Source organism: Zootoca vivipara, chromosome 1 (assembly GCF_965207765.1).
Source record: "Zootoca vivipara chromosome 1, rZooViv2.hap1.1, whole genome shotgun sequence".
NCBI lineage: Eukaryota > Metazoa > Chordata > Lepidosauria > Squamata > Lacertidae > Zootoca > Zootoca vivipara.
The window spans coordinates 54,717,077-54,729,282 of NC_142582.1; the positions used below are offsets into that span (position 1 = coordinate 54,717,077).

The following is a 12,206-nucleotide window of genomic DNA, read 5'->3' on the forward strand; positions in this document are numbered from 1 at the left end:
GAGTGGTGCAAGATTCCAGGGGTTCCAGGCACTTACTCAGGATTCATGTTTCCTTTGGAATGAGGTACAGCGGATACATACGGTTAATATGGTTTATGGTTTACTTGCACATATTTACAACCAGAGCCTGCAATGCAGGGGTTCACAGCATTAACACCCCCACAAGGCCCTGCTTCTCTCATAGCTGCAGCCTTGGATTACAGGAGAAATCAGGCATGGCTCTGGTGCTCTGCCTTGCTTCCAGCTTCCAGCACACATAATTCCACTCTCAACTCTGGCCTTTGTCTTTCTAGCTACTTGTGAGTTGAGGGAGGGGGGCGCACCCAGATCCACTCCTGTTGTTTCCTTAGTGGCCCATTAGCTCACCAGGAAGCAAGCCTGGCTATTCCAGGAATTAGGAGGGGGCCCAGACATTAGAAGGGTCTTGGCATACAGCCTACTCCCCCCTTCCCAAACTCATAACAACTGCACCAGCAACAACAACAGCAACACAGAAATTGCACAAAATCCAACACAAGTTTAGAAGGCTGTTTCCCTCTTCCTTGCCCTTCTCCCTTCCACACATTAGAGGCGGGATAGTGTGAGTGGGTGAGGATTTGCTTATTTTGCATTTAATGCAATTTTTTCAAATTCACACTTCCTGAACCAATTAGCAAATCGGCATACAGCTCTCCTTTGAAATCTGCACTACTTTCAATTTTGCCATGTGGTTCGCAAACCAAAGAATGCATGCAAAAATGTGCTTATCCGTTGAAATCAGCATGCAAAAAGCATTCTGTTGGGGGAAACTAATTGACTGGTTGTATTTTTATTCCACTTTTCATTCAAATGAATCCCAAAGCACCTTACAAACAATAAATAACAATAACATAATAGGACATCACAAATGCAACATAAATCCACTCTGCATAATTGTGTACAAAAAAATAGCTATATTAGGATAATGTTTTTGCACAAAATGCATATATATTTTAATGCCTACTTGGAAAAAAAATCATCATGGGATGAACTGAGCTGGGAAAATGGAGAGAAACTGAAATTGTCTTCTTCTTCTTCTTCTTCTTCTTCTTCTTCTTCTTCTTCTTCTTCTTCTTCTTCTTCTTCTTCTTCTTCTTCTTCTTCTTCTATTGTCCATCTTTACCACCCACCCACCCACAACTGCTAATGTTTCCATTTGCAGGTTGGACTGCACCTGAGAACTTAGATGTTCGACCATCATACCAGATACTGCAAATTCTCTGCATCGTCCTGGGTCTTCTCCTTTTCTTGGCCATTCTGACTCTAATTGTCACCGTTTTGCGACACAGGCGAAGGGAAAACGGTACCATTGGTATGCTGGGCATCACCAGCACTACAGAGGGAGGGAATCTATGTATAAACAATGCTATGGGAAATTTGGTGGAGTGGATATAATATACTGTGTTTTGGACAGCCACTATAGGAAGGCTTCGAAACAGATGCCAGATCCCTTCCTGGCAGGGATCAGGAATGCTCCAAAATGTCCCTGCCATGGATTCATATTGCCAACAAGAAGCTGTCACGAGCTGTCAAATGTTTTTCAGTCTCCATGTACCCCTGCCACTTCCAGAAGCCTCCTTTATAACAAGTCTATAATGCTTCCTGAAATCTGAAGGAGAGTGCAGATAGATTTCAGGAATAAGGGTTGATTGCAAATGAGACTTAGAAGCCTCTCAGAGAAAAGTGCATAATTGAGCCACTATCTCTCGGGACTCCAGGTGTTCATTTTCTCCCCTGTTATGGGCATTTAGTTATATGGATTCATGTCAGAAACTCATTTCTTTTGCTTTAAAGATGCAACATCCAGCCAGCCTGCGGGCTGTCATTTTGGCAGATGTTTTTTCCCTATAGTTTAGTAGCATATCCCTACTTCTTGGCCCCCTTTTGAAACATTTACATGCAAAAAAACCCCCAAAATTATGTGCTACACACAATCGCAAAGCTGCTAACTGCAACCACGTGAACAGAACGTATCTCCACGTTGCTTTTAAAAAGCCACTGATGCCAGGTCTGTTTCCAGACACAGTTCAGAGTGCTGGTGCATACCTATCATGTCCTTCAGAGACCATCCTCTGGGTGCAGGTTTGGCCCATGAGGTAAAGTGAGGCAACTGCCTCAGGTGGCAGGATCCACAGGAGTAGCAGATCCCAACGTTGATCTGTCTCCCCACCCCAATTGTTTCCAATCTTCCCTCACTCCTTCTTCCTTGGCAGGGATGGGGGGGGGGTGCCATTTTGGGGTCTGTCTCAGGGGCCAAAAGGTATCGGGCCAGCCCTGTCTAGGTGCCCCTGTCATCAGAGGTGAGGCAGGTCAAAACAGGGGAGAGGGGCTTGCTTGGGTGTGGTGCCCCACTTCTAGGGAGCTGTCTCTGAGGAAGCTCACTAAGTGCCTGTTCTGTTGTCCTTTTAGTGCCAGGCAACACCATTTTTGTTTTCTTAATATGAGATGGAAATTGTGTCTAATCACTATTTCTTTGTTTTTGGGGTTTGTTTTTTGCTATGTATGATGTTGTCGTTTTGCTATGTATGATGACCAGAAAATGCTTTCATGTTTACTTCTTTTACATGAATGAATGATGTTACCCAGGCATGCAACTTTGGGCTTATTGGCACTTAACTTTCCTCTGCTTTTTCCAGGCACAGCCCGCAATTTAAAGCTCAGTGTCTGAGCACCCACACCCTTTTTTTTCTTTTTTGCTTCAGAGCTTTTCCTGCGAAAACCCACTCTTAAAAATTCACTGTGCCTAGAAAGAGCAGGGTGAAATGTTTTGCCCAAAGTTGTTGAGCAAGCAAGGAAATTTGGCAAAAATCCGATATGGATTGCCATACGTCATATCTGACCTGTCTTTAGTTACTATGGAGGGTCTCTATTTCCTTTGGACCTTTCCAAACTATCAGCTTTTTCCATAGTAAATATGTGCAGGTGCTATTCTTTTCTTACAGAGCACATCTGTTGGGGGAATATTTCACTTTTCCACTACTCAGTTGGCAGCTTGGGTGTTGGTTTCCCCCTGCCTCAGATAATGCAATAGTTACTCATACGAGTGGAAGTTGGTTGTGAGAATGTCACCTCAGCACCCTCTGAGGAGTGGAAGGGAAGCCTGTATAGGCCAAGAAGGAGGGACCTGTGGCCCTCTAGATGTTGCTGGACTCCTCCCATCAGCCCAGCCCAGCCAATGGTCACGGATGTTGGGAGTTGTAGTCTGACAACATCTAGAAAGCCACAGGCTCACCAGTTCCACTGTTGTCAGAGCAGGAGTCAAACTCCTATCTGCGTGCAAAGTCCCTTTGCAGGGAAGCCGTAGGGAATGAAATATCTGTTTTCAGTTGCAGATAGTGCCAATCCCTGTGCCTCAACAGCTGCCCCCATCCTTCTAAATCACAGCATGCAAGTCTCAGCCACTCGAACACGCAACAACTATCAGCAAGTCCCCACAAGCCTCCCCAAAGAAGAAGGTATGGGTAGTTATAGCTTGCTGGCATCACTTGTATCTCCCTTATTCCACCAACCACCTCTCTCTCTCTCTCTCTCTCTCTCTCTCTCGTCTTCCTGGCAGTTACTAGTTTCCATGTTTGATGGTTTGGGCCAGAATCTACGAGACAGTAGCCCATAAGGCTGGGAGCGAAATGGTAGCACTATATTATCACTTCTCTCATGTGTTCTCCCGCCTCATAAAGGCTACTGAGACACAGTAACAATTCCAATCTCTTCTTTGCTGCAGTTATCCAATAATGCTGGTGGTTGGATATGTTTTATAATTATCAGGATCATAACAAGCAGTTTTCCTGAGGAAAGTCCCTACCTCAGAGCTGGTATTTGCTACTGAATCCCAGTTATTTCCAGCCTCATACTACCAGCGATGTTGTTTGTTTTGATAACATTGCCCCTATCATGAGTCCTCTCAGTTCAACCATTTTATTTTCATAAAAAATAGTTATTTTTTTTTTAAAAAAAAACATTTAAATAGATAATATAACTCCAAAAAAAGCCAAAGCTAGAAAATCTACTGTATGGTACTTTAAATATTGTATAAATGCCAGTACCCGTTCCAAGACTTTTGTGTTTATCATCAATGAGGCTCTGTGAAGGGTTACTTAATGTAAGTGTCTGAGAGTGCCTTTTTTGTATTTCGTTTCCCTCTGATTTCACTGGTTGCATTACTCCTTCATGTCTCTCTGTGTTTGTGTCTATCTACAAGCTATCTATCTACTCTGCCAAGCAAAGATAGCATTGCATGCATCTGATAAAATGGTTGGAATATTTTGTGCCAGTGAAATGCTATTACGCTGGAGAATTCATAAGCAGGTTGCTGGCAGCTTCGTTGCACGATGGATCATGCAATCTGCCGTGATGTGAGTTTCAACTAGTGCAACTGTTGTGTTGGATTCCTATGTTGTGCGACAATAAAACTCACCTATCCCCTGGCGGCGCAAGAGCCCTGGCAGTAGCAGATAGAGAAGGTTGGGTGTAGGCTGCATTTCTCTTCTGAGTTGACCTTGGACTTGTGCCCTGAAGTCCTGCCTGGTGGCTCTACTAGCTGCTTCTCCCTGAGTGGACTCATGTTTCTTTCTCCCTTTCAGCAACGGCAGTGCTGCCAACACCCCTTAGTGAAGACTCTGATTCCGACTACGAACACTATGATTTCAACAGCAAACCACCTGTGCAACTGTCTACCTTCTACAGTGAGCATCTCACCACTGCCAGGCACACACTGCTCTCTTGTCAGATCCTTTGTCGTTCTACTTTAAGGGAGCCAAAAGGATTTGATCAGGATTGGGGGATGTTTATCCCTTTCCTTTGTGCTGTTTTCCTAATCAAAATTCCACCCATTCCCCCCCCCCACTCCCAATATATCCCAGTATATATTCACACACACCCCTCTGCATGACTCGCAGCAGTTTCGGAAGTCTGACTTGGATCAGTATTAAAGGGAAAATGCAGGCAAAACTGCATGCCACACATTTGATTTTTAATATTTAGTTAGGCTGCTTAAACACTTCCTTCCCCATCACTTCTGTTCCTTGGTGCCGCTTGGCCCACCTGCTATTTCCCTAACTCCCTCCCTCCACAGTCCCCGAAGATTTTCCCATTGCAAACTTTAAAAGCAGATTAAGTGCAGGTTTTCTACTGAGAGATGCAAGTTAGACTTTTGTGCCCCACATCTATGCAATCCACATTCAGAGGCAATTTAATGTTTGTTAGCTATAACAGGGGTTGCATTTAGGAAGCTGAGTATGTGTCCAGCGTGTTTCTTCACCCCCACTCCAATAAACTCCCATCAGTGGGTTTGTGCAGGGACTGGGTAGGGAGCAGAAAATGCTCTGCAGCTAGTTGGGGCAAGGTTGGGAGAGAGGCAGCAGGAGAGGGCTGGGGAAGGAGGGAGCAGGAAGGCACTCAGGCAGACCTGACGAGGAATTTTGCCCTTTTGGTGCGCCCGGAAAGGGGGGAAAAACACAAAAAGCCACAAGGGGCAAACCTTGTAAACTTTAAGAGTTGTGGGAACTTAGGGTTAAAGGATCTGCAAGTTTGAGGGTTCAGAGGTGTGCAGTTTGAATACAGCATATATAATTGCCTACTTTCAATCAGCTGTAATTCAATCAGCTGTTTTATCTCCGGTGTTAGCCGCCCTGAGCCCGGCCTTGGCTGGGGAGGGTGGGGGTATAAATATTTATTATTATTATTATTATTATTATTATTATTATTATTATTATTATTATTTCCTGACAAATCAACTTGTGCTTCTAAGTCATTTGGTGGTGGTGGGAGTGACAGGGATATTCTGTGGATCCTCCTACCCCTGTGTTTTGAAAGAAACCTCCTTCTCCCCTTCCCCTGCATCTGGGAGCTTGAAGATTGAAGTCTGTTTGGCCCCTGGTTTCAGATTCTCTTCGAAACCGAGTGACTGATGAAGACCCTCCCCGTTACAATTTTGCAATGCCAGCTATGCACGAGGAGGGGGACAACAAGCACCCCACTTCAGAGGCCTATCCACAGGCAGGTGAGAGCCTTTCTGTACCTTTCTGGAGGTACGTAGTAATTGTGATGCTGTTGCTGATTTCTTGTGCTGGATCCAGTTCCTCACTGCCATATGAAGTCCATGGTTTTCTCCAGCAGGACCTGCAGCTGAAGACAGTGACAGCACCTCTTCTGGAGACGCAGACTGGTATGAGAACATCCAGAAACCAGAGCAACAGGAAAGCCATCCAGGAAACGAGCCTTCCTTTGGAGGTGAAGCGTAGGATTGTTATCAATGGAACTTTAATTAGTCAGCTAGCACATTCAAAGGTCATCGCAAAATAAAACAAGGTTGTATCTACTTTGAACGTCAGAGACGAGCACAAACTGATCCCTTCAAAAGTGAGGTCATTCTCTGTAATGAAATTGACACTATCTGGTAATGAAGGCTTTGCAGTTATGGAGCATGTGTGGCCAGGCATTGTGTTACACACACGTTTGCAAATGTACCTACATGTTAGATGCAAAAGAGAGATGCAACGTTAAAGAAAAATATTCCACATGAAACCCATGGCCAGACATTTGATTAAAAGTCAGTAGAGCTGACAGGGGCCATATAGCATTGCTTAGGGGGGGGGAGTGTCTGACCAGGTGGCCATCTGAGGCTTAGACAAAATGGATTCCTATTGTGGGACAGTTAAGGGCTGTGGGTGCTACACATCCTCATCTAAATATAGGGCTGCCAATTACTGCAGCCCACAATGCAGGGCTCTAGCAATGGTCAAGCACAGCAAGAGAGAAGTATGGGGGGGGCAGAGCTCTCCACTCTGAGAAGCCGATAGTTTTCTCCCGCATTACCCGGCAAGACCTCCAGAGAGGTTTCGCAGCTGGATAGTTAGGGCACCAAGCACCTCAGCTTTCCCCTCAGCATCTTTTCCTTCTGAGCTTCTTCCTTCCTTCTGCTTCTTGGCAGCTGACCTGAAATGCCCTCATTTCTTTGCTTCAGGTTCGACAACTTCCCCCAGACCTTTGGTGAACTGCAAGGCTGGGCCTGGGAACAGCTCATTTGACAGCAGCAGCGATTATGATGACATGTGGGCCTAAAGGGCGGGGATGCAGCTGGGATGATGCTGTTCCATCTGTCGTCAGCAACGCCTCCATCAGAAACGGCCACGAGTGATGGCAAGGCTGAGAACTGAAAGCAACCTACCTGTTCCCATAGTCTGGGCCTCAAGGATCCAGCATTTTGGAAGAAGACCAATTCCCACAAAGATACATGGGAGATACTCCATTCCCAGGACCAACTAGAAATTTGTTGTAGTCACAGAGCCGTGTGTTTATTCTGCCTGAGATGTCCAACTTGTGCTATTGAGAGAATAACTAGGGGGTTGTGTGTGTGAAGAAAAGAACTGAGGTCTCAGATAGATTTCCTTTCCCCAGTTTGTATGGCTAGCCAGCAGTGCACTGTCACAAAGCAGTTGATACACTGATATTCCTACAGCCTCAGCAGGCTGACTTCTAGCTTCAAAATCCAAGCAGCTGAGGCAGAAGCTTCCAGCAATAAGCACTGGCCAGTCCCTTGAATGGTGTTACATCACCAACACAGACTTCCCCTGAGGTGCTACCAAGGATGGGGCTAAAACAAAGTCCTCGCTCTAGGAACCAGAGCCTCTCTGACAATTTCTTCCATTCTTAGTTAAATGCCAGGGTTTCTTGGATAAGGGTGGGATGCTTTCTTGATGGGATTAGTCAATGCTATTCCACCTGAAGAAAGCCAGAATTGCTGTTTCAGGGGCTCTGCTTTCCTCCTCACTGTGGGGAATGGAGCACTGATTGCCGGGACTTGCCCCACCTCACAGCAATTTTAGCTTTCTGCTCTGGGGCATGTAAAGGCCCGTGAGCTCCTGAGACGAAAGGAGGACAGCAGTTCTTTCGGCTACGGAAGCAAATTTGGGGAAGAACCAGAGTTCAGCTGGCAGCAAAGAGCTTTGCATGCAGTCAGGCCCAGATGCAGTCCTTGGTGTCTCCAGTTCAAAGCATCTCAGGTAACTAGGCTGGGAAGGACCTTGGCTACGTAGACACCCTGGAGAGTTGCTGATGCTAGGCTAGATGGACCAGCGTTCTGACTAGATATAAGGCAGCTTCGTGTATGGTCTAAGGCCAGGGCTGAGAAACCTGTGGGCCACTGAAGAACTCTGACTGTCAGCCATGCCGGCTGGGGCTTATGGGAATCCTGCAACTTCCAGAAAGCCACACACAGCAATGACAGCTGCTCTATGTGTCTGGGAGTATACTGTCTGGGTTAACTGTAAGGCCACCCAAATCACTTTGTGTTGCACTGTAGCCAGGACTGGAAGCATCAAATGGCAGAAATGAATGTATCTGATGAAACCCAAGCACAGGCACCTTCTATTTAGTAAGAGAGTTGCATTCTACTGAAGCAGGGATCAAATTCGTATTACTCATCCCAGCATGGTAAGGTAGACGGTGGCACTTTTGTAATGATGGCAATTTGAATATCTGCTTTTCATTCTCCTTACAGATTTTGGAATTGGAGGTGCAGCCTGTGAGGGAGGGGTAGGGGGCTACTGGGCACCCAGAAGCCAGAATCAAGAGCTAGGCAGCGACTACTGTTTGGGCTCTACCAGTCTCTGGCACTCGTTGTCTGTGAGGTTCTCAAAGGCTCTGGCTGGTCCGTGTCTCTTCTAGATCTTCATAAGAGAGTCCTAAGTAGAGCAACCCTGATTTACATCTATGCTAGAGCAGGGAGGCATTCCAGAGATTGGCTTGTAGAGTCATCACCACATCCATTGCTATGCCATTATTGCTGCGGGCAGTGCGGGAGATGGGGGCATCCTGTTTGTCTTCCCTCCCATTAACTACAATAGAGGGGGTTAATTGCACCAGCCCCAGGGGCTGCTGTGGTGTTTCTCCATTTCTGTGGATGGGTTGGGGGAAATGTGGCATATCTGTGTCTATGTCCAACTTGTCCTGTTTCCACTCCCACCAGTGGAACATCTGTGCTCTTCACTGGTGTTCCAGGGCCTTTCTAGCAATCTAATGCCATTCTGCCAGCAAAATTCTGTCTCTGCCAGCAGAGAGAGACTTAATGCTATGCCACTTTCCAAGGCTCCTCAGCCAGCTCTATGGTGGGGTTAGGTTTCTTCCCTTTGTTGAAAAATGAAATGTGCTAAGGGAAGAAACCTAACCCCACCATAGAGCTGGCTGAGGAGCCTTGGAAAGTGGAGCCTTGGAAAGTCGGTTTTAAAAAATATTTTGATGTCTACGCATAAGAATGAATAGAGTGAATGTGACAAATGTGTACCGTGCATGCTATTTATTTTATAATAAAAATATTTTTTATGCTGCATTTCATCAAAAAGGGATTCCACAGCATTTTACAACAGGACCAAACGATAACAACCGACAACAGGACCAACAATAAAAATGCACACAAAATTTAAAAAGAGAGAGGCAATCAAACAGCAACAAACCTAAAGAGTCGAAACAAAAAATAAAAATAAAATTCCTTCCAGTAGCACCTTAGAGACCAACTAAGTTTGTCATTGGTATGAGCTTTCGTGTGCATGGACACTTCTTCGGTGTGTATCTGAAGAAATGTGAATGCACACGAAAGCTCATACCAATGACAAACTTAGTTAGTCTCTAAGGTGCTACTGGAAGGAATTTTTGTTTGTTTGTTTGTTTCGACTACGTCAGACCAACACGGCTACCTACCTGAAACTTAAAGAGTGTTAGAAATAGCAGTCGCCAATCGACAAAACTTAACAGTTAGCTAATGCAATCTGAAATTTGAAAAGGTTTTAAGCTTCCATGGAAAGAGAACAGGGAAGAGGTTGTGTGAGTCTCTCCTGGGAATTCCAGGAAATTGGAGTTTCTTCCAAAGAAGCCCTGCTCTCTTACCCCATATGCACTCAGCAGGGAGACATGATTGGCTTACTCAGGGGCAGAGTCTGATTAGCACTGAGTGGCATTTCTCTTACATTTAATGCTCCTCAGGCCAGCACATGCTGCGTCTGATATTTGCAAGAAATATAACTCCAATCTTTAAAATGCTCAAGATTAGATCCAGGATAAATAAGTTGCACTTGGGTCCCTTTAGAATCTATGCAAAACTAACCATGAATTCGTTCCCACTGAAATAAATGAGAACTAAATTGGGATTAATTTCACATATTCCAAAGAAATATAAGTATTTGCAAAATGCAGGATATGATTTCTAGAATGCACCCATTTCTCCCACCTTCCTCTACATGTCTCTCTGAAACAAAGCCCCAGCCCTGATATAACAGATGTGACAATGCCTGGCAAAGAGAGTTACTCCAAATGAAGAGAATCCTCAGTAATGCCTGCGGATAAGATTCCCTATGGACAGGGAGCAGATGTCAAGTCACAACAAATATATATACCTTTTTCAAAGTTGCATTCCAGAACAGAGCTGTGCTACATACCCCCCCCCCCACAGCAGAAGCACTGCAGACTCGTGCTGTCCAGCATAATAATATACATACTGCCTCACATCTATTTATGCTGAGCATCACCTTTTCCCCCAAGGGAAAGAGTCTCTCCACTAGTTAAGTCTCCTGAGATGATGCATGGGAGGGATCTGTGCAATTCAGAAGGCACTGCTCAGAAGAAGAAGAAGAAGAAGAAGAAGAAGAAGAAGAAGAAGAAGAAGAAGAAGAAGAAGAAGAAGAAGAAGAAGAAGAAGAAGCACAGAACAACCCCCTCCTGTTTTGAGTTTAACAATTCGTGCATATTGATGGGATAGGATTTTGTGCCCACTTCTGAAATACCTACTGTTGTGACGTGGGGTTTGTGATTTCAGCTCTCTTGACAAAACATGCTGGAGACAGTTCTCTAGTAACAGCTCTTTATTAAAGTGAACAAGACTGAAGACTGAGGAGAGGAAAGCTACATTTATAGGGACAGGGGACTAGCTAGGAAGGGATACATTTTGGAGGGAACAATATCAAGCAATCACAGTGCTGCCTTTTGGAGGAAACCAATAAGACAGAGGATCCAAATACAGCAGCTTAAATGAACCAATAGTAGCTGTACCCTCTGGAACCAAAAGGCAGTTACTTTATCCTAATGCAAATACAGACAATAATAATACAGATATAAAATCCTTTGACTCAATACACAACACCCCTCCCCCCCTAGTGAGCACAGCAGACGTAATCCCTCAGGTACTGTGGGGTCCTACAACTTCTACCTGATCTCCTGACAACAGGTGTTGCAGGTTCTGGATTGGGTGTTACCTGTGGTGGAGGGGCTGCTATAGTGGTTTCATCAGGAACAGATGGAGTCCCAGACATCTCAGGGTCCCCGACCTGTACCTCGTCATCATGAGGACTAGCAGACCCTGGTTCATTTGCTGAAGCCCCTGGTGACTGTACCTCTGGACCATTTTCACTCTGGTCTTGCAGCTGTGCGTCATTAGCCAGGGATGAATTATCTGACTCCTCCCTGCTGAGCGCCCGGCGCCTCAGCTGATCTATATGTCTCTTCCAAACTTGCCCATTTTCCAAGGTCACATAATAGGACACAGGTCCACTAGCCCGGGTGATCACACCGGCCACCCACCGCGGACCTCGTGAATAGTTCCTCACCCAGACCAGATCTTCAGGGGCGAGATACCTTGTTGTGTCAGTCTCAGCCTGGGGGGTTGCTCTTGAATTACGGTTTGGCATTTTATCTGGGTGGACATAATCCAGCACCGTTACCAGTCTTCTACCTAAGAGCAGCTCGGCTGGCGACTTGCCCGTCGCAGTACATGGCGTCGCATGCTGCAAAAATAACATTCGCGCAATGCGAGCCGACCAGTTACCCTCCATTAAGCGCGCAATGGATTCTTTGGCTGTTCTTACCATGCGCTCAGCCTGCCCATTGGAGGATGGGTGAAAGGGCGCGGATGTGACCCCTCTTATAAAGTTATCAGCCAAGAATGCCCTGAATTCTTGGGATACAAAAGCTGCCCCATTATCTGATACAATGGTCTCAGGTAACCCGTGGGTAGCAAACAGCTGCCTCAACACCTTGATTACGGCAACTGATGCCATGCTAGGGACCATCGCCACTTCTAACCATTTGGAATATGCATCAACGATAACCAAAAAGACCTTCCCTTGGAATGGCCCAGCAAAATCTATGTGTAGCCGGCTCCAGGGAGTCCTGGACTGCTCCCACCAGTGGACTGGTGCTCTGGC

General features: G+C 45.7%; 1 protein-coding gene across 3 annotated transcripts in view; it reads left to right on the top strand.

Moving 5' to 3' along the window:
• Positions 1–9,184, top strand: part of CD6 (CD6 molecule) — a 40,207-nt gene extending 31,023 nt beyond the window's left edge. The window contains exons 6-11 of one of the 3 annotated variants that reach the window (XM_088664741.1): positions 1,181–1,330; positions 3,345–3,473; positions 4,599–4,700; positions 5,900–6,016; positions 6,130–6,246; positions 6,980–9,184. In XM_088664741.1, the coding sequence (XP_088520867.1) occupies positions 1,181–1,330; positions 3,345–3,473; positions 4,599–4,700; positions 5,900–6,016; positions 6,130–6,246; positions 6,980–7,077 (713 nt within the window). In that variant the 3' untranslated portion in view covers positions 7,078–9,184. The remainder of the gene's footprint in view (positions 1–1,180; positions 1,331–3,344; positions 3,474–4,598; positions 4,701–5,899; positions 6,017–6,129; positions 6,247–6,979) is intronic. The other 2 variants (XM_088664749.1, XM_088664744.1) reach the window with 2 other exon arrangements.
• The last annotated feature ends 3,022 nt before the right edge of the window (positions 9,185–12,206 follow it).